Genomic DNA, 26297 nt, shown 5'->3' with positions numbered 1-26297 from the left:
GAGGTCGTCGTCAGGTGAAAGGTCATCATCTGGATTATTTTATTTAAGGCTAAATTATTAATCATACATTTTACTAATATTTAGATTTGGCATAGGCAGGCATTCACAAAAGGGCCTTTAATAAATAAAAAAAATGAGAGGAATTTTTTCTTTGACAAAAGGGCACTTTGGGCACCAAGGGGCAAAGGGGCAGGTGCTCAAGCACCCAACGCCCCCCCCTCTGCACGTGTGTGCTATTAAGACTATGAGCCAAATCACTAGAGAGGGGAGCGGCGCATTCCCTAGTGGGATGATGTCCATCTCTTTTTAGAGGGACGGGTCTACCCCAAAAACCCGGCCAATACTCTATAAATCTGATGCTATTCTTCAAACACAACTCATCGTGTTGTCATATGCACAACTGTTGTTAGAAGAAGAATGTAATTGTTTGCTTGAGGTTTAAATGAACTAATATGAACTCTTGTCTCTTTTCTGTTTAAGTCAACTCCATATGAAGAGATCAGACTCACCGGAGTCCAGCTGTGTGTCCATGAAGAGTGACCGGTCTATGGATAAGCCATTATATTTTAAGGGTGAACACACATCATCTGGTCTGAGGTACAACATGTTTGTCAAGATAGATAGAGATACTGTAGATTATTTCTGTTAAAGAAAATCAACTATATGAACTCTTGTCTCTATTCTGTTTAAGTCAACTCCATATAAAGAGATCAGACTCACCGGAGTCCAGTTGTGTGTCCATGAAGAGTGACGTGTCTATGGATAAGCCATTAAAATTTAACGTTGAACACACATCAACTGGTCTGAGGTACAACATGTTTGTCAAGATAGATAGAGATACTGTAGATTATTTCTATGTTAAATAAAATCATCTATATGAACTCTTGTCTCTATTCTGTTTAAGTCAACTACATATGAAGAGATCAGACTCACCGGAGCCCAGCTGTGTGTCCATGAAGAGTGACCGGTCTATGGAGAAGCCATCACATTTTAAGGGTGAACACACATCAACTGGTCTGAGGTACAACATGTTTGTCAAGATAGATAGAGATACTGTAGATTATTTCTATGTTAAAGAAAACCATCTATATGAGCTCTTGTCTCTGTTCTGTTTAAGTCAACTCCATATGAAGAGATCAGACTCACCGGAGCCCAGCTGTGTGTCCATGAAGAGTGACCAGTCTATGGATAAGCCATCACATTTTAAGGGTGAACACACATCATCTGGTCTGAGGTACAACATGTTTGTCAAGATAGATAGAGATACTGTAGATTATTTCTATGTTAAAGAAAACCATCTATATGAGCTCTTGTCTCTGTTCTGTTTAAGTCAACTCCATATGAAGAGATCAGACTCACCGGAGTCCAGCTGTGTGTCCATGAAGAGTGACCGGTCTATGGAGAAGCCATCACATTTTAAGGGTGAACACACATCATCTGGTCTGAGGTACAACATGTTTGTCAAGATAGATAGAGATACTGTAGATTATTTCTGTTAAAGAAAATCAACTATATGAACTCTTTTCTCTTTTCTTGTCTGGATAGGTCAATTAGTTTTTTTTGTGATGTACTTGATTCAGTTGTGGACTGTGATTCCACATGTTTTAATGTGTTTAAATGTGTAATCGCAACTCAAATACTTTATATGAGGGTAGGGCTGGGCGATATGGCCAAAAATATTATCGCATGATTCTTTTTCACATCGTTCAAGATCAATATTTATCACAATATACAGTAATATTTGCATATTTTTGAATATCCAAGTTGGCAGAAAAAAAAATCTTAAACAGACAAAATAGTCTAAACTACTAAACTTAGACTAAACTGTATTTTGAGCCCAGAGACAGCCAAAGCAGCGGGGTCTGAGGGATCTTCTACCAAAATATGACACTTGGCAGGTTTGGTTTGATTAAAACTTTACTACTACTTTATACTTTATGTGAGGGAACCTAATTGAATTGGATAAACTCAACAAAATTGGACAGGTCAAAGAAACCCCAGTTAAACCCCATTTTTAAAACATATATATATATATATATATATTTAGAGCTCTAAGTTCTTCATATACTATACAGTGAATTTGAGTATGTGAAATACATGCTGTTGGGAAGCACTTACGATTGCAGATTATTAACTATGTTCTGGTTAGCACAGAAATTGTCCAATAAAGAAATCAATACATATCATGTACCACATGTACCTGTCCTAAGATCATAGCTCAAGCATAAGATAAAGCTCCACTTTTCACCAAAATGGTAATCTTAAAAACTTCAACATAACAGTAACTCTTCTGAATTTCAACATAACAAAACATTCAATACTAGTAAATATCCTCATTTATATTCACCTACTTTTAACGTTTACTCTTCCTACTGAGTCCAAAGCAAAGCGTGCTGTAAGGCAGGACTTACTCTCTACACCCATGTCCATTGGGCGTTCCAGTTCCAATAAGCAGTGGTGATTTTGATTCATTTCAGTGACTCAACTATTTTGATTCGTTCAGATTCGTTCATTGATTCGTGTGCTGACCATATCTTCAAGTTACGTCTTTGTGCATGCAGATGATGCAAAATGACCATCTTTAAGTAAATGCATTCTACCGAAAGCAGTCATTCTCGAACAGAACGAGTTTGATTATCCTTCATTAAAGAGACTTCAGCACTGCAGAGTGTTAAAGCATCAAAAGCCTTTCCCCACAAATCAATCAATGCATATCTATCATACTGTGAACTAGAGGTCGACCGGTATTGTTTTTTTCAGGCCGATGCCGATCTTTTGAAATCCGGGTCGGCCGATGGCCGATTAATGCTGCCGATTTATTTTGGCCGATATTCAGCCGATATGTGCTTGTTTTTAACCTCTTATTTGAACCTTTTATTTGAAAGATACAATGTAACACAAATAATTACTTAAGATAGACAAAATTCCTCAACAAATACATTTATTGAACACTTGACCAATCTGCACTTGTACACTTAAATTAAAAATGTATAATGTAAAAACATTGTATAAATAATGTATAACACATAAATAAACAAAGCAGGTGTTACGAACTGCTCCGAGACACGAAGGTTGAGATCCAAATGCAGCTTTAATTAAGGGGCAATCCAGACACGTAATCCAATATTCAGAGCATCCAAGAGAAGCACAGGCATAACTAGGGATGGGTATCGTTAATGTTTTAATGGTATTACTATCTTTCGATCCTGCGTATCGATCCGGTACTTTAACGGTGTTCTTAACGGTTCTTTTTGTTATATATATATATATATATATATATATATATATATATATATATATATATATATATATATATATATTAAACAAAGATAAACGTTATATAGGCACAGTGATTTAATTTCAGGAAGGTCTACTAACATTACTGTTCAGGTGTGGTCTAAAAAGAAATCTAATAAAGTAATCAATTGTAAAATAACACTGCATAGTTTATCATAGATAGATTAATGCTTATTAATGCAGAAGTTATTCATTCAAGAGCTGTAAGTGATTTTCTCTTTGCCTTTTGTTGTTTGATTCGCAGTAATGGCTCAATCGTCAGCATGTTTATTAGACTGCTTCCCCTTTAAGACCAAGACAGAGTCTAATAGACTCCTGATGCAGCATATTTTCTCCCAACTATTTCCATAACTACGTCACAATAAACAATAAATTGTGTTTAAGTGAATCTTCAAGCCGGTCGTTTTGACATATTGTTGTGTATAGTTGATCGTTTAGACGCGCACATGAAACTCAAAGTAGCCTATACTTTGCTTGTCTCTTTGCGGTCTGTTTCAGAGCACGCGCCGCCTTGGGAACGTATTTCTTTATTATTAATACAATTTAGCAACAGTAGCTAGACTGCATTTTACAACAATCACCGATTGTGCTGATTCTGACGTTAAGTTTGAGTTTTAGGGAGAAATGTCAGTGCACCGCTGTGAAGGGAAGGAAGTTGTGCTAGACAGAATGCGGCTTATGTATAAATATTATTTTTATAATCTTTGGAAGGCGAAATCTAAAATTAAATCAGACTAATATCACAGATCTAAAGTGTAACCAGGCTATGTTTGAATGTTTAGATCTGTCACTCATTAAGCAGGGCTCTGGTTCTGCTCGCTGTGCGCGAGATCTCTCGCTCTCTCTCTCTCTCTCTCTGACTGCGAATAGCTAAATTGCATCACAGTCAAATGGTTTCATATTATTATACATAGAAATGGCTGGCGAGATAAAATAACTTTCTCTTTATAGCAATAATAAATGTATTTTCTTAATTTCTCCAGTACCGACAGCAGAACCGATAACGTCCGAGCTTACCAAAGCCAGTCCTTCACTAGCCTATAGTGCGTTGGTATCTTTTTTATTACTTATTTTTCTGCATTGAGTGACAACCCTCTCAAATATAAGACACACAAACAGAACAAATAAAAGTCTCAGATTCACTGTCTGTAATTGCTAAATTCTTGCTTACTTGTGACATGATAGCAACCCTTCTGCTGTGATAATGCAACTTCAACTACGCTATCAATATCCAAAGTAGCCGAATGTCATGTCGCCTATCGCGTTTGTCACGTTTTTTCTTGAAGTTGGCAGTAACATATCAAAAGTTTTTGATTAAATATAAAGGAGTTATTCAAATGTAATCCTTACCGTTTTTCTCCAAGAAACTTAGCTCCTTCCTTAGGCACTGGATGAGGTCTGCTCACTCTGCTGGAAAATGACTCTAGGGGCAGCGTGCGTCGAACACGTGTTCAACAACAACACTAGGCTGCCCACAGATGCGCCTGCCTAATAATCGGCTTGATATACTTGGATATTGGCCGATGCCGATTATGTTAAAAATGCAAACAATCTAAAGTGTCTAAAAATGCTAAATACAACTTTTTTATCGAGCTATACAAAGTAAGGATAACAATACTAGCCTAAAAATAATTATGAGTTTCAATAACGTCCATATGTCATTGTAATGTGTGGTCATCACTCTAAAAATTCCCAAATAATAATTCATCTGGCTCCTTTTCTTGTTGGACGAGATTGACGATATGAACGAACAACATGCAGCTCATCTTATTCATCTGATCATTGTTCATGCTGACTGATTCATTCATGTCAGTCACGGCTCACGAACAACTTTACCAGTCCTTTACATTGACGTTTGCTCACGACATGAACAAAATGACTGACTAGCCCAGTTGAAGGGGTGTATTTACTCAGAGGGTCCAACCATGATATGCTTCGTCACAGCCGCTCTCGAATACTATTGGCTCACACTAACGTCAGTCTTTAAAACAAACACAAAGGAAGACAAATGGAATTTGCATGTCTAGAAGACACTTTAAAATAGTTTAAACACCATAACAGTTGGCACCCCAAATGGCAAATCTTTCGACTAAAGTATACTTAGATTTTGAAGCAAACGTACAGGATGCGTAACACAAATCTCATGATCAGCAGAGTGCTCGAGCATTGTACACACGCAGTGTAATGTGCAATCACATTGTGGCACATTTTCCATAAACTGGTTCCTGGAGTGCCATCTTAACTGATGTTCACCACAATGGTCTTCAATCATTTTTAAATATTCATAAAATGGAGAATATGTTTTGTGTATACTTATAAACTTGTCTTAATGCATTTCACCCCTGTCTCTCCATGTTTGTCACGAACCCCGCTCCTCTGCCCCATCTCCGCTTCCGCGAGCACGCACACATGCACTCCGCGAGCGTGCTCGCTTCCCGCTCCCCCGTACGCTCTTTTTCCTCCCTCGGGTTCCCACGCCCGGTTTTGCTATTACGAGCTCTCGCTCGTAAACTATCTCCCCCCTCTGACTCACATGCCCGCTCCCATGAGCCAGAACATTATGACCACCTGCACTCACGCGCTTCCAATCCCCACACATTAGTTTCACCTGCACTCGTCTCATCACTGATATTCGTTACACCCGCACTGCTCGTTAGTTCCCCTATATTACTCACTATCCTTTCGTTTGTTTGGTGTTGGTTATTGTGTTTAGTTTCCCGTACCTTTGCCCCCGCTAGTCTCGTCTAGTTTTGCCCCTGCTAGTCTCGTCTAGTTTTGACCTCCCTACTATTCTTCCTCTTAGCTTGCCAGCTCCTCTTGTTCCCCTGTCGTTTGCTCCCTCGAGTCCCCTCTTGCTACGTGTTTGTTTCGTTTCCCCGGCTTCGACCCTACGCTTCCCTCTACTTCTCTTCTGGATTTGCCCCTTTACCCTTTCTGATTCCCCGGCTCCGACCTTACGCTCCCCCTTGACCATTCTTCACTGGACTTGCCCCTTTTTGGACTGTTGCCTGCTTTATGGTTTAATAAAGCAGTTTTTCACTCAACATTGTGACTGTCTCTTTTTGTGTGCGCGTTACAATGTTGAACGTGATTTGCTCACATGCCAAACTGAACGAATGACATTCCTCCATCTCAATCAGTTGTTCAACAGATTTTTTCCAAACAAGTTTTCAAAACAGTTTATTTTAAAAGTGGCTGGTAAAATTGGGCATTCACCCTCCACTGTGGCTGGTGGGCAAAAAAGATAATTTCATATCCTGAATTTCCCCACTTGATCTGCGCAGTTTGAAAGCACTGAATTCTGGCAAAATGTACAGCATTAAAACAGATGAATTACTTCTCTCAAACACATCATATTTACATATGAAATGAATCACTATATCCACAACATGTATGTAATATTATTACTTACATCTGCACAGACAATGATCCGAATGAACTGGTGAACTTGAACTAAATTACGCACCTGGTCATAAGGTGCGTAATTTAGTTCAAGTTCACCAGTTCATTACAACTTGTGTTGTGAATGCGCTGTTTCTGTAAGAAACACAATATACACTCAATGCAATATCATAAACTGGCTAAATACAAAAAATGAATATCAGTTTCTAAAGTATGAAGAATTCAGAAAACAGCAGATTAACTTCTAAAGAGTCGCTTATACTCGAGTATATTATTTCAGGAGCTCAAGGACAGTTGTTCAGTATTGTGTATGTAGTCTGACTTCTATATGTTTGATACATGTTTAAGAATATTTGTTTAAAGTGGGGTCTATTACAGTTCATAATGTTTTTTGGCATTTTGCACGTTATCGTCAACTAAAATATATATTTTTTTCAGTGACAAAAATGTTATGTAATTTTAGATTTGAGTAACACTTAAAATGACATGATGAAATATATACTTATTTTAAAGGACATATTTGACAAAAGACTGAAATGACAACAAAAAGTTATTTCAATCTTACAGTCACTCGCAACATGTTGAAGTCCAAAACACATTCAAATCCAATCTGCTGAAGAAGTTTCAGTGTTTGTGTGAGGGAACAGCAAAGCAGGGAAACCCAACACTCCTGAATGAGATCTACACAGAGCTGTACATCACAGAGAGTGAAAGAGGAGAGATCAATAATGAACATGAGGTGAGACAGATTGAGACACAATCCAGAAGAGCAACAACAGAGGACACACCAATCAAATGCAATGACATCTTCAAACCATTACCTGAACAAGACAAACCCATCAGAACTGTGCTGACTAAAGGAGTTGCTGGAATTGGAAAAACTGTCTCTGTGCAGAAGTTCATTGTGGACTGGGCTGAAGGGAAAGCCAATCAGGACATCCACATCATATTTCCACTTCCTTTCAGAGAGCTCAATCTGATGAAGCACAAAAAACTCAGTCTTTCAGATCTTCTTCAGGATTTCTTCAGTGAAACAAAAGAAATGGAAATATCCAGAGAGGAATATAAAGTTTTCTTCATCTTTGATGGTCTGGATGAGTGTCGTCTGTCTCTGGATTTTCAGAGCAATGTGAGATTGTGTGATGTCACTGAATCAGCCTCAGTGGATGTGCTGCTGACAAACCTCATCAAGGGGAATCTGCTTCCCTCTTCTCTCATCTGGATCACCTCCAGACCAGCAGCAGCTGATCTCATCCCCTCTGAGTGTGTTGATCGGGTGACAGAGGTACGAGGATTCAATGACCCACAGAAGGAGGAATACTTCAGGAAGAGAATCAGAGATCAGAGTCTGGCCAACAGAATCATCACACACCTGAAGTCATCAAGAAGCCTCTTCATCATGTGTCACATCCCAGTGTTCTGCTGGATTTCAGCCACTGTTCTCCAGAGACTGTTGCGTAAATCAAAGAGAGGACAGATCCCCAAGACTCTCACTCAAATGTACACTCACTTCCTGATCATTCAGACAAACATCAAACATGAGAAGGACTATGAGAAGAAAAGTAAAAACAGAGACATGATCCTCAAACTGGGGAAACTGGCTTTTAAACAGCTTGTGAAAGGCAATCTGATCTTCTATGAGGAAGACTTGAGAAAGTGTGACATTGTTGTGACAGAAGCATCAGTGTACTCAGGATTGTGCACTCAGATATTCAGAGAGGAGTTTGGGTTGTATCAGGGGAAAGTGTTCTGCTTTGTTCATCTGAGCATTCATGAACATCTAGCAGCTCTATATGTGCACCTTTCCTTTACAAACAGCAACATGAATGTGTTTGAACAAATCACCAAACAAAGACTATTCTCCAAAGTTTTAAAGTTGATGAAACAGAATTCATCAAAACAGGTTTCTATGTTTGACCTGCATCAGACAGCTGTGAATGAGACTTTAAAGAGTAAGAATGGACATCTGGATCTCTTCCTTCGTTTCTTTCTGGGTCTCTCATTGGAGTCTAATCACACTCTCTTACAAGAACTGCCGACACAGACAGGAAGCTGCTCCTACAACAAAGAGGAAACGGTGGAGTACATCAAGCAGAAGATCAGGGAGAATCAATCTCCAGAGAAATCCATCAATCTGTTTCACTGTCTGAATGAACTGGGTGATGATTCACTTGTGACGGAGATCCAAGATTATCTGAAATCTGGAAAAATAAAAGAAACAAAACTCTCCTCTTCACAGTGGTCAGCTGTAGTGTATGTGTTGATGACCTCAGAGCAGGAGATGGATGAGTTTGATCTGAAACAGTTTATTGGAGCACAAAATAAAGCAGATGAAGTTCTTCAGTATCTGCTGCCTGTGATGAAAGAATCTAGATCAGTTCAGTAAGTTGCACTCACAATAATCACAACATTGTTCGAACATCATCACATTTAGGCAACAAAGGGGAAATCACACTAAAGTCATTTATCAGGACAGGTAGCTGAACATTCACAATGCTTACTACACACACTTACTAAAGAGATTTTTGTGAGGTTATTTTGAGATCATAGAGGTCTGATTGTGGTGTAATGACTTGATGGGGAATTGAATGTCATGAGGTACAGGACTGACAACACTGTCTTCAGATCAGAACACTGTCTTCAGATCAGAAAAGTGTCTTCAGATCAGAACAGTGTCTTCAGATCAGAACACTGTCTTCAGTTCAGAACAGTGTCTTCAGATCAGAAAAGTGTCTTCAGTTCAGAAAAGTGTCTTCAGTTCAGAACAGTGTCTTCAGTTCAGAACAGTGTCTTCAGATCAGAAAAGTGTCTTCAGTTCAGAACAGTGTCTTCAGATCAGAAAAGTGTCTTCAGTTCAGAAAAGTGTCTTCAGTTCAGAAAAGTGTCTTCAGATCAGAAAAGTGTCTTCAGTTCAGAACAGTGTCTTCAGATCAGAACAGTGTCTTCAGTTCAGAACAGTGTCTTCAGTTCAGAAAAGTGTCTTCAGATCAGAACAGTGTCTTCAGATCAGAAAAGTGTCTTCAGATCAGAAAAGTGTCTTCAGTTCAGAAAAGTGTCTTCAGATCAGAACAGTGTCTTCAGATCAGAACAGTGTCTTCAGTTCAGAACAGTGTCTTCAGTTCAGAAAAGTGTCTTCAGATCAGAACAGTGTCTTCAGTTCAGAAAAGTGTCTTCAGTTCAGAACAGTGTCTTCAGTTCAGAACAGTGTCTTCAGATCAGAACAGTGTCTTCAGATCAGAAAAGTGTCTTCAGTTCAGAACAGTGTCTTCAGATCAGAAAAGTGTCTTCAGTTCAGAACAGTGTCTTCAGATCAGAAAAGTGTCTTCAGTTCAGAACAGTGTTTTCAGATCAGAAAAGTGTCTTCAGTTCAGAACAGTGTCTTCAGTTCAGAACAGTGTCTTCAGTTCAGAAAAGTGTCTTCAGATCAGAACAGTGTCTTCAGTTCAGAAAAGTGTCTTCAGATCAGAACAGTGTCTTCAGATCAGAACAGTGTCTTCAGATCAGAAGTGTCTTCAGTTCAGAACAGTGTCTTCAGATCAGAACAGTGTCTTCAGTTCAGAACAGTGTCTTCAGTTCAGAACAGTGTCTTCAGTTCAGAAAAGTGTCTTCAGTTCAGAACAGTGTCTTCAGATCAGAACAGTGTCTTCAGTTCAGAAAAGTGTCTTCAGTTCAGAACAGTGTCTTCAGATCAGAAAAGTGTCTTCAGTTCAGAAAAGTGTCTTCAGATCAGAAAAGTGTCTTTAGTTCAGAAAAGTGTCTTCAGACCAGAACAGTGTCTTCAGTTCAGAAAAGTGTCTTCAGTTCAGAACAGTGTCTTCAGATCAGAACACTGTCTTCAGTTCAGAAAAGTCTTCAGTTCAGAACAGTGTCTTCAGATCAGAAAAGTGTCTTCAGTTCAGAAAAGTGTCTTCAGATCAGAAAAGTGTCTTCAGTTCAGAACAGTGTCTTCAGATCAGAACAGTGTCTTCAGATCAGAAAAGTGTCTTCAGTTCAGAACAGTGTCTTCAGTTCAGAAAAGTGTCTTCAGTTCAGAACAGTGTCTTCAGTTCAGAACAGTGTCTTCAGTTCAGAACAGTGTCTTCAGTTCAGAAAAGTGTCTTCAGATCAGAACAGTGTCTTCAGTTCAGAAAAGTGTCTTCAGTTCAGAACAGTGTCTTCAGATCAGAACAGTGTCTTCAGATCAGAAAAGTGTCTTCAGTTCAGAACAGTGTCTTCAGTTCAGAAAAGTGTCTTCAGATTCAGAACAGTGTCTTCAGATCAGAACAGTGTCTTCAGTTCAGAACAGTGTCTTCAGTTCAGAACAGTGTCTTCAGATCAGAACAGTGTCTTCAGATCAGAAAAGTGTCTTCAGATCAGAAAAGTGTCTTCAGTTCAGAACAGTGTCTTCAGATCAGAACAGTGTCTTCAGTTCAGAACAGTGTCTTCAGTTCAGAAAAGTGTCTTCAGATCAGAACAGTGTCTTCAGATCAGAAAAGTGTCTTCAGATCAGAACAGTGTCTTCAGATCAGAACAGTGTCTTCAGATCAGAAAAGTGTCTTCAGTTCAGAAAAGTGTCTTCAGATCAGAACAGTGTCTTCAGATCAGAACAGTGTCTTCAGTTCAGAACAAGTGTCTTCAGATCAGAACAGTGTCTTCAGTTCAGAAAAGTGTCTTCAGTTCAGAACAGTGTCTTCAGTTCAGAACAGTGTCTTCAGATCAGAACAGTGTCTTCAGATCAGAAAAGTGTCTTCAGTTCAGAACAGTGTCTTCAGATCAGAAAAGTGTCTTCAGTTCAGAACAGTGTCTTCAGATCAGAAAAGTGTCTTCAGTTCAGAACAGTGTCTTCAGTCTCAGAACAGTGTCTTCAGTTCAGAAAAGTGTCTTCAGATCAGAACAGTGTCTTCAGTTCAGAAAAGTGTCTTCAGATCAGAACAGTGTCTTCAGATCAGAACAGTGTCTTCAGATCAGAACAGTGTCTTCAGTTCAGAACAGTGTCTTCAGTTCAGAACAGTGTCTTCAGATCAGAACAGTGTCTTCAGTTCAGAACAGTGTCTTCAGTTCAGAACAGTGTCTTCAGATCAGAACAGTGTCTTCAGTTCAGAACAGTGTCTTCAGTTCAGAAAAGTGTCTTCAGTTCAGAACAGTGTCTTCAGATCAGAAAAGTGTCTTCAGTTCAGAAAAGTGTCTTCAGTTCAGAAAAGTGTCTTCAGATCAGAAAAGTGTCTTTAGTTCAGAAAAGTGTCTTCAGACCAGAACAGTGTCTTCAGTTCAGAAAAGTGTCTTCAGTTCAGAACAGTGTCTTCAGATCAGAACACTGTCTTCAGTTCAGAAAAGTCTTCAGTTCAGAACAGTGTCTTCAGATCAGAAAAGTGTCTTCAGTTCAGAAAAGTGTCTTCAGATCAGAAAAGTGTCTTCAGTTCAGAACAGTGTCTTCAGATCAGAACAGTGTCTTCAGATCAGAAAAGTGTCTTCAGTTCAGAACAGTGTCTTCAGTTCAGAAAAGTGTCTTCAGTTCAGAACAGTGTCTTCAGTTCAGAACAGTGTCTTCAGTTCAGAACAGTGTCTTCAGTTCAGAAAAGTGTCTTCAGTTCAGAACAGTGTCTCAGTCAGAAGTCTAGAGAACAGTGTCTTCAGTTCAGAAAAGTGTCTTCAGTTCAGAACAGTGTCTTCAGATCAGAACAGTGTCTTCAGATCAGAACAGTGTCTTCAGTTCAGAACAGTGTCTTCAGTTCAGAACAGTGTCTTCAGATCAGAACAGTGTCTTCAGATCAGAAAAGTGTCTTCAGTTCAGAACAGTGTCTTCAGTTCAGAACAGTGTCTTCAGTTCAGAACAGTGTCTTCAGATCAGAACAGTGTCTTCAGTTCAGAACAGTGTCTTCAGTTCAGAACAGTGTCTTCAGATCAGAACAGTGTCTTCAGTTCAGAACAGTGTCTTCAGTTCAGAACAGTGTCTTCAGATCAGAACAGTGTCTTCAGTTCAGAACAGTGTCTTCAGATCAGAACAGTGTCTTCAGTTCAGAACAGTGTCTTCAGTTCAGAAAAGTGTCTTCAGTTCAGAACAGTGTCTTCAGATCAGAACAGTGTCTTCAGTTCAGAACAGTGTCTCAGTCAGAACAGTGTCTTCAGATCAGAACAGTGTCTTCAGATCAGAACAGTGTCTTCAGATCAGAACAGTGTCTTCAGATCAGAAAAGTGTCTTCAGTTCAGAACAGTGTCTTCAGTTCAGAACAGTGTCTTCAGATCAGAAACAGTGTCTTCAGTTCAGAACAGTGTCTTCAGTTCAGAACAGTGTCTTCAGATCAGAAAAGTGTCTTCAGTTCAGAACAGTGTCTTCAGTTCAGAAAAGTGTCTTCAGATCAGAACAGTGTCTTCAGTTCAGAACAGTGTCTTCAGTTCAGAACAGTGTCTTCAGATCAGAACAGTGTCTTCAGTTCAGAAAAGTGTCTTCAGTTCAGAACAGTGTCTTCAGATCAGAACAGTGTCTTCAGTTCAGAAAAGTGTCTTCAGTTCAGAACAGTGTCTTCCAGATTCAGAAAAAGTGTCTTCAGATCAGAAAAGTGTCTTCAGTTCAGAAAAGTGTCTTCAGACCAGAACAGTGTCTTCAGTTCAGAAAAGTGTCTTCAGTTCAGAACAGTGTCTTCAGATCAGAACACTGTCTTCAGTTCAGAAAAGTCTTCAGTTCAGAACAGTGTCTTCAGATCAGAAAAGTGTCTTCAGTTCAGAAAAGTGTCTTCAGATCAGAAAAGTGTCTTCAGTTCAGAACAGTGTCTTCAGATCAGAACAGTGTCTTCAGATCAGAAAAGTGTCTTCAGTTCAGAACAGTGTCTTCAGTATCAGAAACAGTGTCTTCAGTTCAGAACAGTGTCTTCAGTTCAGAACAGTGTCTTCAGATCAGAAAAGTGTCTTCAGTTCAGAAAAGTGTCTTCAGATCAGAACAGTGTCTTCAGTTCAGAAAAGTGTCTTCAGTTCAGAACAGTGTCTTCAGATCAGAACAGTGTCTTCAGATCAGAAAAGTGTCTTCAGTTCAGAACAGTGTCTTCAGTTCAGAAAAGTGTCTTCAGTTCAGAACAGTGTCTTCAGATCAGAACAGTGTCTTCAGTTCAGAACAGTGTCTTCAGTTCAGAACAGTGTCTTCAGATCAGAACAGTGTCTTCAGATCAGAACAGTGTCTTCAGATCAGAACAGTGTCTTCAGTTCAGAACAGTGTCTTCAGATCAGAACAGTGTCTTCAGTTCAGAACAGTGTCTTCAGATCAGAACAGTGTCTTCAGTTCAGAACAGTGTCTTCAGTTCAGAACAGTGTCTTCAGATCAGAACAGTGTCTTCAGTTCAGAACAGTGTCTTCAGATCAGAACAGTGTCTTCAGTTCAGAACAGTGTCTTCAGTTCAGAACAGTGTCTTCAGTTCAGAAAAGTGTCTTCAGTTCAGAACAGTGTCTTCAGATCAGAACAGTGTCTTCAGTTCAGAAAAGTGTCTTCAGTTCAGAACAGTGTCTTCAGATCAGAACAGTGTCTTCAGTTCAGAAAAGTGTCTTCAGTTCAGAAACAGTGTCTTCAGTTCAGAAAAGTGTCTTCAGTTCAGAACAGTGTCTTCAGATCAGAAACAGTGTCTTCAGTTCAGAACAGTGTCTTCAGATCAGAAAAGTGTCTTCAGTTCAGAAAAGTGTCTTCAGATCAGAAAAGTGTCTTCAGTTCAGAACAGTGTCTTCAGATCAGAACAGTGTCTTCAGTTCAGAACAGTGTCTTCAGTTCAGAACAGTGTCTTCAGTTCAGAAAAGTGTCTTCAGATCAGAACAGTGTCTTCAGTTCAGAAAAGTGTCTTCAGTTCAGAACAGTGTCTTCAGATCAGAACAGTGTCTTCAGATCAGAAAAGTGTCTTCAGTTCAGAACAGTGTCTTCAGTTCAGAAAAGTGTCTTCAGTTCAGAACAGTGTCTTCAGATCAGAACAGTGTCTTCAGTTCAGAACAGTGTCTTCAGATCAGAACAGTGTCTTCAGTTCAGAACAGTGTCTTCAGTTCAGAACAGTGTCTTCAGATCAGAACAGTGTCTTCAGATCAGAAAAGTGTCTTCAGATCAGAAAAGTGTCTTCAGTTCAGAACAGTGTCTTCAGATCAGAACAGTGTCTTCAGTTCAGAACAGTGTCTTCAGTTCAGAAAAGTGTCTTCAGATCAGAAAAGTGTCTTCAGATCAGAAAAGTGTCTTCAGATCAGAACAGTGTCTTCAGATCAGAACAGTGTCTTCAGATCAGAAAAGTGTCTTCAGTTCAGAAAAGTGTCTTCAGATCAGAACAGTGTCTTCAGATCAGAACAGTGTCTTCAGTTCAGAACAGTGTCTTCAGTTCAGAAAAGTGTCTTCAGATCAGAACAGTGTCTTCAGTTCAGAAAAGTGTCTTCAGTTCAGAACAGTGTCTTCAGTTCAGAACAGTGTCTTCAGATCAGAACAGTGTCTTCAGATCAGAAAAGTGTCTTCAGTTCAGAACAGTGTCTTCAGATCAGAAAAGTGTCTTCAGTTCAGAACAGTGTCTTCAGATCAGAAAAGTGTCTTCAGTTCAGAACAGTGTTTTCAGATCAGAAAAGTGTCTTCAGTTCAGAACAGTGTCTTCAGTTCAGAACAGTGTCTTCAGTTCAGAAAAGTGTCTTCAGATCAGAACAGTGTCTTCAGTTCAGAAAAGTGTCTTCAGATCAGAACAGTGTCTTCAGATCAGAACAGTGTCTTCAGATCAGAAGTGTCTTCAGTTCAGAACAGTGTCTTCAGTTCAGAACAGTGTCTTCAGATCAGAACAGTGTCTTCAGTTCAGAACAGTGTCTTCAGTTCAGAACAGTGTCTTCAGATCAGAACAGTGTCTTCAGTTCAGAACAGTGTCTTCAGTTCAGAAAAGTGTCTTCAGTTCAGAACAGTGTCTTCAGATCAGAAAAGTGTCTTCAGTTCAGAAAAGTGTCTTCAGTTCAGAAAAGTGTCTTCAGATCAGAAAAGTGTCTTTAGTTCAGAAAAGTGTCTTCAGACCAGAACAGTGTCTTCAGTTCAGAAAAGTGTCTTCAGTTCAGAACAGTGTCTTCAGATCAGAACACTGTCTTCAGTTCAGAAAAGTCTTCAGTTCAGAACAGTGTCTTCAGATCAGAAAAGTGTCTTCAGTTCAGAAAAGTGTCTTCAGATCAGAAAAGTGTCTTCAGTTCAGAACAGTGTCTTCAGATCAGAACAGTGTCTTCAGATCAGAAAAGTGTCTTCAGTTCAGAACAGTGTCTTCAGTTCAGAAAAGTGTCTTCAGTTCAGAACAGTGTCTTCAGTTCAAAACAGTGTCTTCAGTTCAGAACAGTGTCTTCAGATCAGAAAAGTGTCTTCAGTTCAGAAAAGTGTCTTCAGATCAGAACAGTGTCTTCAGTTCAGAAAAGTGTCTTCAGTTCAGAACAGTGTCTTCAGATCAGAACAGTGTCTTCAGATCAGAAAAGTGTCTTCAGTTCAGAACAGTGTCTTCAGTTCAGAAAAGTGTCTTCAGTTCAGAACAGTGTCTTCAGATCAGAACAGTGTCTTCAGTTCAGAACAGTGTCTTCAGATCAGAACAGTGTCTTCAGTTCAGAACAGTGTCTTCAGTTCAGAACAGTGTCTTCAGATCAGAACAGTGTCTTCAGATCAGAAAAGTGTCTTCAGTTCAGAACAGTGTCTTCAGTTCAGAACAGTGTCTTCAGTTCAGAAAAGTGTCTTCAGTTCAGAAAAGTGTCTTCAGATCAGAACAGTGTCTTCAGTTCAGAACAGTGTCTTCAGTTCAGAACAGTGTCTTCAGATCAGAACAGTGTCTTCAGATCAGAACAGTGTCTTCAGTTCAGAACAGTGTCTTCAGATCAGAAAAGTGTCTTCAGTTCAGAACAGTGTCTTCAGATCAGAAAAGTGTCTTCAGTTCAGAACAGTGTCTTCAGTTCAGAACAGTGTCTTCAGTTCAGAAAAGTGTCTTCAGATCAGAACAGTGTCTTCAGTTCAGAAAAGTGTCTTCAGATAAGAACAGTGTCTTCAGATCAGAACAGTGTCTTCAGATCAGAACAGTGTCTTCAGTTCAGAACAGTGTCTTCAGTTCAGAAAAGTGTCTTCAGTTCAGAACAGTGTCTTCAGATCAGAACAGTGTCTTCAGTTCAGAAAAGTGTCTTCAGTTCAGAACAGTGTCTTCAGATCAGAAAAGTGTCTTCAGTTCAGAAAAGTGTCTTCAGATCAGAAAAGTGTCTTTAGTTCAGAAAAGTGTCTTCAGACCAGAACAGTGTCTTCAGTTCATAAAAGTGTCTTCAGTTCAGAACAGTGTCTTCAGATCAGAACACTGTCTTCAGTTCAGAAAAGTCTTCAGTTCAGAACAGTGTCTTCAGATCAGAAAAGTGTCTTCAGTTCAGAAAAGTGTCTTCAGATCAGAACAGTGTCTTCAGTTCAGAAAAGTGTCTTCAGTTCAGAACAGTGTCTTCAGATCAGAACAGTGTCTTCAGATCAGAACAGTGTCTTCAGATCAGAAGTGTCTTCAGTTCAGAACAGTGTCTTCAGATCAGAACAGTGTCTTCAGATCAGAAAAGTGTCTTCAGTTCAGAACAGTGTCTTCAGATCAGAAAAGTGTCTTCAGTTCAGAACAGTGTCTTCAGTTCAGAACAGTGTCTTCAGTTCAGAAAAGTGTCTTCAGATCAGAACAGTGTCTTCAGTTAAGAAAAGTGTCTTCAGATCAGAACAGTGTCTTCAGATCAGAACAGTGTCTTCAGATCAGAAGTGTCTTCAGTTCAGAACAGTGTCTTCAGATCAGAACAGTGTCTTCAGTTCAGAACAGTGTCTTCAGTTCAGAACAGTGTCTTCAGTTCAGAACAGTGTCTTCAGATCAGAACAGTGTCTTCAGTTCAGAAAAGTGTCTTCAGTTCAGAACAGTGTCTTCAGATCAGAAAAGTGTCTTCAGTTCAGAAAAGTGTCTTCAGTTCAGAAAAGTGTCTTCAGATCAGAAAAGTGTCTTTAGTTCAGAAAAGTGTCTTCAGACCAGAACAGTGTCTTCAGTTCAGAAAAGTGTCTTCAGTTCAGAACAGTGTCTTCAGATCAGAACACTGTCTTCAGTTCAGAAAAGTCTTCAGTTCAGAACAGTGTCTTCAGATCAGAAAAGTGTCTTCAGTTCAGAAAAGTGTCTTCAGATCAGAAAAGTGTCTTCAGTTCAGAACAGTGTCTTCAGATCAGAACAGTGTCTTCAGATCAGAAAAGTGTCTTCAGTTCAGAACAGTGTCTTCAGTTCAGAAAAGTGTCTTCAGTTCAGAACAGTGTCTTCAGTTCAGAACAGTGTCTTCAGTTCAGAACAGTGTCTTCAGTTCAGAACAGTGTCTTCAGATCAGAAAAGTGTCTTCAGTTCAGAAAAGTGTCTTCAGATCAGAACAGTGTCTTCAGTTCAGAAAAGTGTCTTCAGTTCAGAACAGTGTCTTCAGATCAGAACAGTGTCTTCAGATCAGAAAAGTGTCTTCAGTTCAGAACAGTGTCTTCAGTTCAGAAAAGTGTCTTCAGTTCAGAACAGTGTCTTCAGATCAGAACAGTGTCTTCAGTTCAGAACAGTGTCTTCAGTTCAGAACAGTGTCTTCAGATCAGAACAGTGTCTTCAGATCAGAAAAGTGTCTTCAGATCAGAAAAGTGTCTTCAGTTCAGAACAGTGTCTTCAGATCAGAACAGTGTCTTCAGTTCAGAACAGTGTCTTCAGTTCAGAAAAGTGTCTTCAGATCAGAAAAGTGTCTTCAGATCAGAAAAGTGTCTTCAGATCAGAACAGTGTCTTCAGATCAGAACAGTGTCTTCAGATCAGAAAAGTGTCTTCAGTTCAGAAAAGTGTCTTCAGATCAGAACAGTGTCTTCAGATCAGAACAGTGTCTTCAGTTCAGAACAGTGTCTTCAGTTCAGAAAAGTGTCTTCAGATCAGAACAGTGTCTTCAGTTCAGAAAAGTGTCTTCAGTTCAGAACAGTGTCTTCAGTTCAGAACAGTGTCTTCAGATCAGAACAGTGTCTTCAGATCAGAAAAGTGTCTTCAGTTCAGAACAGTGTCTTCAGATCAGAAAAGTGTCTTCAGTTCAGAACAGTGTCTTCAGATCAGAAAAGTGTCTTCAGTTCAGAACAGTGTTTTCAGATCAGAAAAGTGTCTTCAGTTCAGAACAGTGTCTTCAGTTCAGAACAGTGTCTTCAGTTCAGAAAAGTGTCTTCAGATCAGAACAGTGTCTTCAGTTCAGAAAAGTGTCTTCAGATCAGAACAGTGTCTTCAGATCAGAACAGTGTCTTCAGATCAGAACAGTGTCTTCAGATCAGAAGTGTCTTCAGTTCAGAACAGTGTCTTCAGTTCAGAACAGTGTCTTCAGTTCAGAACAGTGTCTTCAGATCAGAACAGTGTCTTCAGTTCAGAAAAGTGTCTTCAGTTCAGAACAGTGTCTTCAGATCAGAAAAGTGTCTTCAGATCAGAAAAGTGTCTTCAGTTCAGAAAAGTGTCTTCAGATCAGAAAAGTGTCTTTAGTTCAGAAAAGTGTCTTCAGACCAGAACAGTGTCTTCAGTTCAGAAAAGTGTCTTCAGTTCAGAACAGTGTCTTCAGATCAGAACACTGTCTTCAGTTCAGAAAAGTCTTCAGTTCAGAACAGTGTCTTCAGATCAGAAAAGTGTCTTCAGTTCAGAAAAGTGTCTTCAGTTCAGAAAAGTGTCTTCAGTTCAGAACAGTGTCTTCAGATCAGAACAGTGTCTTCAGATCAGAAAAGTGTCTTCAGTTCAGAACAGTGTCTTCAGATCAGAACAGTGTCTTCAGATCAGAAAAGTGTCTTCAGTTCAGAACAGTGTCTTCAGTTCAGAACAGTGTCTTCAGATCAGAAAAGTGTCTTCAGTTCAGAAAAGTGTCTTCAGATCAGAACAGTGTCTTCAGTTCAGAAAAGTGTCTTCAGTTCAGAACAGTGTCTTCAGTTCAGAACAGTGTCTTCAGTTCAGAAAAGTGTCTTCAGATCAGAACAGTGTCTTCAGTTCAGAAAAGTGTCTTCAGATCAGAACAGTGTCTTCAGATCAGAACAGTGTCTTCAGATCAGAACAGTGTCTTCAGATCAGAAGTGTCTTCAGTTCAGAACAGTGTCTTCAGTTCAGAACAGTGTCTTCAGTTCAGAACAGTGTCTTCAGATCAGAACAGTGTCTTCAGTTCAGAAAAGTGTCTTCAGTTCAGAACAGTGTCTTCAGATCAGAAAAGTGTCTTCAGTTCAGAAAAGTGTCTTCAGTTCAGAAAAGTGTCTTCAGATCAGAAAAGTGTCTTTAGTTCAGAAAAGTGTCTTCAGACCAGAACAGTGTCTTCAGTTCAGAAAAGTGTCTTCAGTTCAGAACAGTGTCTTCAGATCAGAACACTGTCTTCAGTTCAGAAAAGTTCTTCAGTTCAGAACAGTGTCTTCAGATCAGAAAAGTGTCTTCAGTTCAGAAAAGTGTCTTCAGATCAGAAAAGTGTCTTCAGTTCAGAACAGTGTCTTCAGATCAGAACAGTGTCTTCAGATCAGAAAAGTGTCTTCAGTTCAGAACAGTGTCTTCAGTTCAGAACAGTGTCTTCAGTTCAGAACAGTGTCTTCAGTTCAGAACAGTGTCTTCAGATCAGAAAAGTGTCTTCAGTTCAGAAAAGTGTCTTCAGATCAGAACAGTGTCTTCAGTTCAGAAAAGTGTCTTCAGTTCAGAACAGTGTCTTCAGTTCAGAACAGTGTCTTCAGTTCAGAAAAGTGTCTTCAGTTCAGAAAAGTGTCTTCAGATCAGAAAAGTGTCTTTAGTTCAGAAAAGTGTCTTCAGACCAGAACAGTGTCTTCAGATCAGAACACTGTCTTCAGTTCAGAAAAGTCTTCAGTTCAGAACAGTGTCTTCAGATCAGAAAAGTGTCTTCAGTTCAGAAAAGTGTCTTCAGATCAGAAAAGTGTCTTCAGTTCAGAACAGTGTCTTCAGATCAGAACAGTGTCTTCAGATCAGAAAAGTGTCTTCAGTTCAGAACAGTGTCTTCAGTTCAGAAAAGTGTCTTCAGTTCAGAACAGTGTCTTCAGTTCAGAACAGTGTCTTCAGATCAGAAAAGAGTCTTCAGTTCAGAAAAGTGTCTTCAGATCAGAACAGTGTCTTCAGTTCAGAAAAGTGTCTTCAGTTCAGAACAGTGTCTTCAGATCAGAACAGTGTCTTCAGATCAGAAAAGTGTCTTCAGTTCAGAACAGTGTCTTCAGTTCAGAAAAGTGTCTTCAGTTCAGAACAGTGTCTTCAGATCAGAACAGTGTCTTCAGTTCAGAACAGTGTCTTCAGATCAGAACAGTGTCTTCAGTTCAGAACAGTGTCTTCAGTTCAGAACAGTGTCTTCAGATCAGAACAGTGTCTTCAGATCAGAAAAGTGTCTTCAGATCAGAACAGTGTCTTCAGATCAGAACAGTGTCTTCAGATCAGAACAGTGTCTTCAGATCAGAACAGTGTCTTCAGTTCAGAAAAGTGTCTTCAGATCAGAACAGTGTCTTCAGATCAGAACAGTGTCTTCAGATCAGAACAGTGTCTTCAGATCAGAAGTGTCTTCAGTTCAGAACAGTGTCTTCAGTTCAGAACAGTGTCTTCAGTTCAGAACAGTGTCTTCAGATCAGAACAGTGTCTTCAGTTCAGAAAAGTGTCTTCAGTTCAGAACAGTGTCTTCAGATCAGAAAAGTGTCTTCAGTTCAGAAAAGTGTCTTCAGTTCAGAAAAGTGTCTTCAGATCAGAAAAGTGTCTTTAGTTCAGAAAAGTGTCTTCAGACCAGAACAGTGTCTTCAGTTCAGAAAAGTGTCTTCAGTTCAGAACAGTGTCTTCAGATCAGAACACTGTCTTCAGTTCAGAAAAGTCTTCAGTTCAGAACAGTGTCTTCAGATCAGAAAAGTGTCTTCAGTTCAGAAAAGTGTCTTCAGATCAGAAAAGTGTCTTCAGTTCAGAACAGTGTCTTCAGATCAGAACAGTGTCTTCAGATCAGAAAAGTGTCTTCAGTTCAGAACAGTGTCTTCAGTTCAGAACAGTGTCTTCAGTTCAGAACAGTGTCTTCAGATCAGAAAAGTGTCTTCAGTTCAGAAAAGTGTCTTCAGATCAGAACAGTGTCTTCAGTTCAGAAAAGTGTCTTCAGTTCAGAACAGTGTCTTCAGTTCAGAACAGTGTCTTCAGTTCAGAAAAGTGTCTTCAGATCAGAAAAGTGTCTTTAGTTCAGAAAAGTGTCTTCAGACCAGAACAGTGTCTTCAGTTCAGAACAGTGTCTTCAGATCAGAACACTGTCTTCAGTTCAGAAAAGTCTTCAGTTCAGAACAGTGTCTTCAGATCAGAAAAGTGTCTTCAGTTCAGAAAAGTGTCTTCAGATCAGAAAAGTGTCTTCAGTTCAGAACAGTGTCTTCAGATCAGAACAGTGTCTTCAGATCAGAAAAGTGTCTTCAGTTCAGAACAGTGTCTTCAGTTCAGAAAAGTGTCTTCAGTTCAGAACAGTGTCTTCAGTTCAGAACAGTGTCTTCAGATCAGAAAAGAGTCTTCAGTTCAGAAAAGTGTCTTCAGATCAGAACAGTGTCTTCAGTTCAGAAAAGTGTCTTCAGTTCAGAACAGTGTCTTCAGATCAGAACAGTGTCTTCAGATCAGAAAAGTGTCTTCAGTTCAGAACAGTGTCTTCAGTTCAGAAAAGTGTCTTCAGTTCAGAACAGTGTCTTCAGATCAGAACAGTGTCTTCAGTTCAGAACAGTGTCTTCAGATCAGAACAGTGTCTTCAGTTCAGAACAGTGTCTTCAGTTCAGAACAGTGTCTTCAGATCAGAACAGTGTCTTCAGATCAGAAAAGTGTCTTCAGTTCAGAAAAGTGTCTTCAGATCAGAACAGTGTCTTCAGTTCAGAACAGTGTCTTCAGATCAGAACAGTGTCTTCAGATCAGAACAGTGTCTTCAGATCAGAAAAGTGTCTTCAGTTCAGAACAGTGTCTTCAGATCAGAAAAGTGTCTTCAGTTCAGAACAGTGTCTTCAGTTCAGAACAGTGTCTTCAGTTCAGAAAAGTGTCTTCAGATCAGAACAGTGTCTTCAGTTCAGAAAAGTGTCTTCAGATCAGAACAGTGTCTTCAGATCAGAACAGTGTCTTCAGATCAGAACAGTGTCTTCAGTTCAGAACAGTGTCTTCAGTTCAGAACAGTGTCTTCAGTTCAGAAAAGTGTCTTCAGTTCAGAACAGTGTCTTCAGATCAGAACAGTGTCTTCAGTTCAGAAAAGTGTCTTCAGTTCAGAACAGTGTCTTCAGATCAGAAAAGTGTCTTCAGTTCAGAAAAGTGTCTTCAGTTCAGAAAAGTGTCTTCAGTTCAGAAAAGTGTCTTTAGTTCAGAAAAGTGTCTTCAGACCAGAACAGTGTCTTCAGTTCATAAAAGTGTCTTCAGTTCAGAACAGTGTCTTCAGATCAGAACACTGTCTTCAGTTCAGAAAAGTCTTCAGTTCAGAACAGTGTCTTCAGATCAGAAAAGTGTCTTCAGTTCAGAAAAGTGTCTTCAGATCAGAACAGTGTCTTCAGTTCAGAAAAGTGTCTTCAGTTCAGAACAGTGTCTTCAGATCAGAACAGTGTCTTCAGATCAGAACAGTGTCTTCAGATCAGAAGTGTCTTCAGTTCAGAACAGTGTCTTCAGATCAGAACAGTGTCTTCAGTTCAGAACAGTGTCTTCAGTTCAGAACAGTGTCTTCAGATCAGAACAGTGTCTTCAGATCAGAAGTGTCTTCAGTTCAGAACAGTGTCTTCAGATCAGAAAAGTGTCTTCAGTTCAGAACAGTGTCTTCAGTTCAGAAAAGTGTCTTCAGTTCAGAACAGTGTCTTCAGTTCAGAAAAGTGTCTTCAGTTCAGAACAGTGTCTTCAGTTCAGAACAGTGTCTTCAGATCAGAAAAGTGTCTTCAGTTCAGAAAAGTGTCTTCAGATCAGAACAGTGTCTTCAGTTCAGAAAAGTGTCTTCAGTTCAGAACAGTGTCTTCAGATCAGAACAGTGTCTTCAGATCAGAAAAGTGTCTTCAGTTCAGAACAGTGTCTTCAGTTCAGAACAGTGTCTTCAGTTCAGAACAGTGTCTTCAGTTCAGAACAGTGTCTTCAGATCAGAAAAGAGTCTTCAGTTCAGAAAAGTGTCTTCAGATCAGAACAGTGTCTTCAGTTCAGAAAAGTGTCTTCAGTTCAGAACAGTGTCTTCAGATCAGAACAGTGTCTTCAGATCAGAAAAGTGTCTTCAGTTCAGAACAGTGTCTTCAGTTCAGAAAAGTGTCTTCAGTTCAGAACAGTGTCTTCAGATCAGAACAGTGTCTTCAGTTCAGAACAGTGTCTTCAGATCAGAACAGTGTCTTCAGTTCAGAACAGTGTCTTCAGTTCAGAACAGTGTCTTCAGATCAGAACAGTGTCTTCAGATCAGAAAAGTGTCTTCAGTTCAGAACAGTGTCTTCAGATCAGAACAGTGTCTTCAGTTCAGAACAGTGTCTTCAGATCAGAACAGTGTCTTCAGATCAGAACAGTGTCTTCAGTTCAGAACAGTGTCTTCAGTTCAGAACAGTGTCTTCAGATCAGAAAAGTGTCTTCAGATCAGAAAAGTGTCTTCAGTTCAGAACAGTGTCTTCAGTTCAGAACAGTGTCTTCAGTTCAGAAAAGTGTCTTCAGATCAGAACAGTGTCTTCAGTTCAGAAAAGTGTCTTCAGATCAGAACAGTGTCTTCAGATCAGAACAGTGTCTTCAGATCAGAACAGTGTCTTCAGATCAGAACAGTGTCTTCAGTTCAGAACAGTGTCTTCAGTTCAGAACAGTGTCTTCAGTTCAGAAAAGTGTCTTCAGTTCAGAACAGTGTCTTCAGATCAGAACAGTGTCTTCAGTTCAGAAAAGTGTCTTCAGTTCAGAACAGTGTCTTCAGATCAGAAAAGTGTCTTCAGTTCAGAAAAGTGTCTTCAGTTCAGAAAAGTGTCTTCAGTTCAGAAAAGTGTCTTTAGTTCAGAAAAGTGTCTTCAGACCAGAACAGTGTCTTCAGTTCATAAAAGTGTCTTCAGTTCCGAACAGTGTCTTCAGATCAGAACACTGTCTTCAGTTCAGAAAAGTCTTCAGTTCAGAACAGTGTCTTCAGATCAGAAAAGTGTCTTCAGTTCAGAAAAGTGTCTTCAGATCAGAACAGTGTCTTCAGTTCAGAAAAGTGTCTTCAGTTCAGAACAGTGTCTTCAGATCAGAACAGTGTCTTCAGATCAGAACAGTGTCTTCAGATCAGAAGTGTCTTCAGTTCAGAACAGTGTCTTCAGATCAGAACAGTGTCTTCAGTTCAGAACAGTGTCTTCAGTTCAGAACAGTGTCTTCAGATCAGAACAGTGTCTTCAGATCAGAAGTGTCTTCAGTTCAGAACAGTGTCTTCAGATCAGAAAAGTGTCTTCAGTTCAGAACAGTGTCTTCAGTTCAGAAAAGTGTCTTCAGTTCAGAACAGTGTCTTCAGTTCAGAAAAGTGTCTTCAGTTCAGAACAGTGTCTTCAGTTCAGAACAGTGTCTTCAGATCAGAAAAGTGTCTTCAGTTCAGAAAAGTGTCTTCAGATCAGAACAGTGTCTTCAGTTCAGAAAAGTGTCTTCAGTTCAGAACAGTGTCTTCAGATCAGAACAGTGTCTTCAGATCAGAAAAGTGTCTTCAGTTCAGAACAGTGTCTTCAGTTCAGAACAGTGTCTTCAGTTCAGAACAGTGTCTTCAGATCAGAACAGTGTCTTCAGTTCAGAACAGTGTCTTCAGTTCAGAACAGTGTCTTCAGTTCAGAACAGTGTCTTCAGATCAGAAAAGTGTCTTCAGTTCAGAACAGTGTCTTCAGATCAGAACAGTGTCTTCAGATCAGAACAGTGTCTTCAGATCAGAACAGTTTCTTCAGTTCAGAACAGTGTCTTCAGTTCAGAAAAGTGTCTTCAGATCAGAAAAGTGTCTTCAGATCAGAAAAGTGTCTTCAGATCAGAAAAGTGTCTTCAGATCAGAACAGTGTCTTCAGTTCAGAAAAGTGTCTTCAGTTCAGAACAGTGTCTTCAGTTCAGAAAAGTGTCTTCAGATCAGTTCGATTCTAAAAGGATCCAGAAGCCACTGAAGAGAAATGAGCAGAGGTGAAACATGAGAGAATTACTGAAAGGTTTAAAGGTTTAAGGTTTAAGGTCATGTCATGAGTGAAGTGTATTTAACTTTGCTCCTCTGTAATGACTGTATTTTCCCTAAAAGTGTGTGTCACCTGGTCACTATCAGGTGAGGAAACATCATGGACAGACAGATATACAGCTGCTGAAGTGAGAGGGAATTATAGCTGTTCAGAAAAAGTGACGCAATTTATTTTTAATGAGTGGACACGATCCTTAAAAACGGCAGTGAACTGCTTTCAACAATACTTCATAACAGGCTTCTATAAAGACATCCTCTATGTAGAGCTGGTCATGGGCAATTTATTTTTCTGATGTTTTTAAGTTGACAGAACTTGTTAAAACTAGGGCTGTCAATCGATTAAAAATTTTAATCGAATTAATTACATGGTCTCCCGATTAATTAATCGCATATACAAACATTTGCTGAGAAAGCCCCTCGTATAACAATAATTCAATATATAATGAGTATACATATTTATATCAATATACTGTATGATTATACATAGTTATCTTTAAATATTAAA

The 26297-nt window shown here is 39.4% G+C and overlaps 1 protein-coding gene across 1 annotated transcript in view; it reads left to right on the top strand.

Annotated features, from left to right (window-relative positions):
* LOC127650385 (NACHT, LRR and PYD domains-containing protein 3-like) overlaps positions 1–26297 on the top strand; it is a 215281-nt gene that overhangs the window by 6298 nt on the left and 182686 nt on the right. The window contains exons 3-8 of the mRNA XM_052135783.1: positions 481–597; positions 692–808; positions 905–1021; positions 1118–1234; positions 1331–1447; positions 7267–9081. Coding sequence (XP_051991743.1) covers positions 481–597; positions 692–808; positions 905–1021; positions 1118–1234; positions 1331–1447; positions 7267–9081 — 2400 coding nt within the window. The remainder of the gene's footprint in view (positions 1–480; positions 598–691; positions 809–904; positions 1022–1117; positions 1235–1330; positions 1448–7266; positions 9082–26297) is intronic.

Source organism: Xyrauchen texanus, chromosome 10 (assembly GCF_025860055.1).
Source record: "Xyrauchen texanus isolate HMW12.3.18 chromosome 10, RBS_HiC_50CHRs, whole genome shotgun sequence".
NCBI lineage: Eukaryota > Metazoa > Chordata > Actinopteri > Cypriniformes > Catostomidae > Xyrauchen > Xyrauchen texanus.
This window is presented reverse-complemented; position numbering and strand designations above follow the sequence as displayed.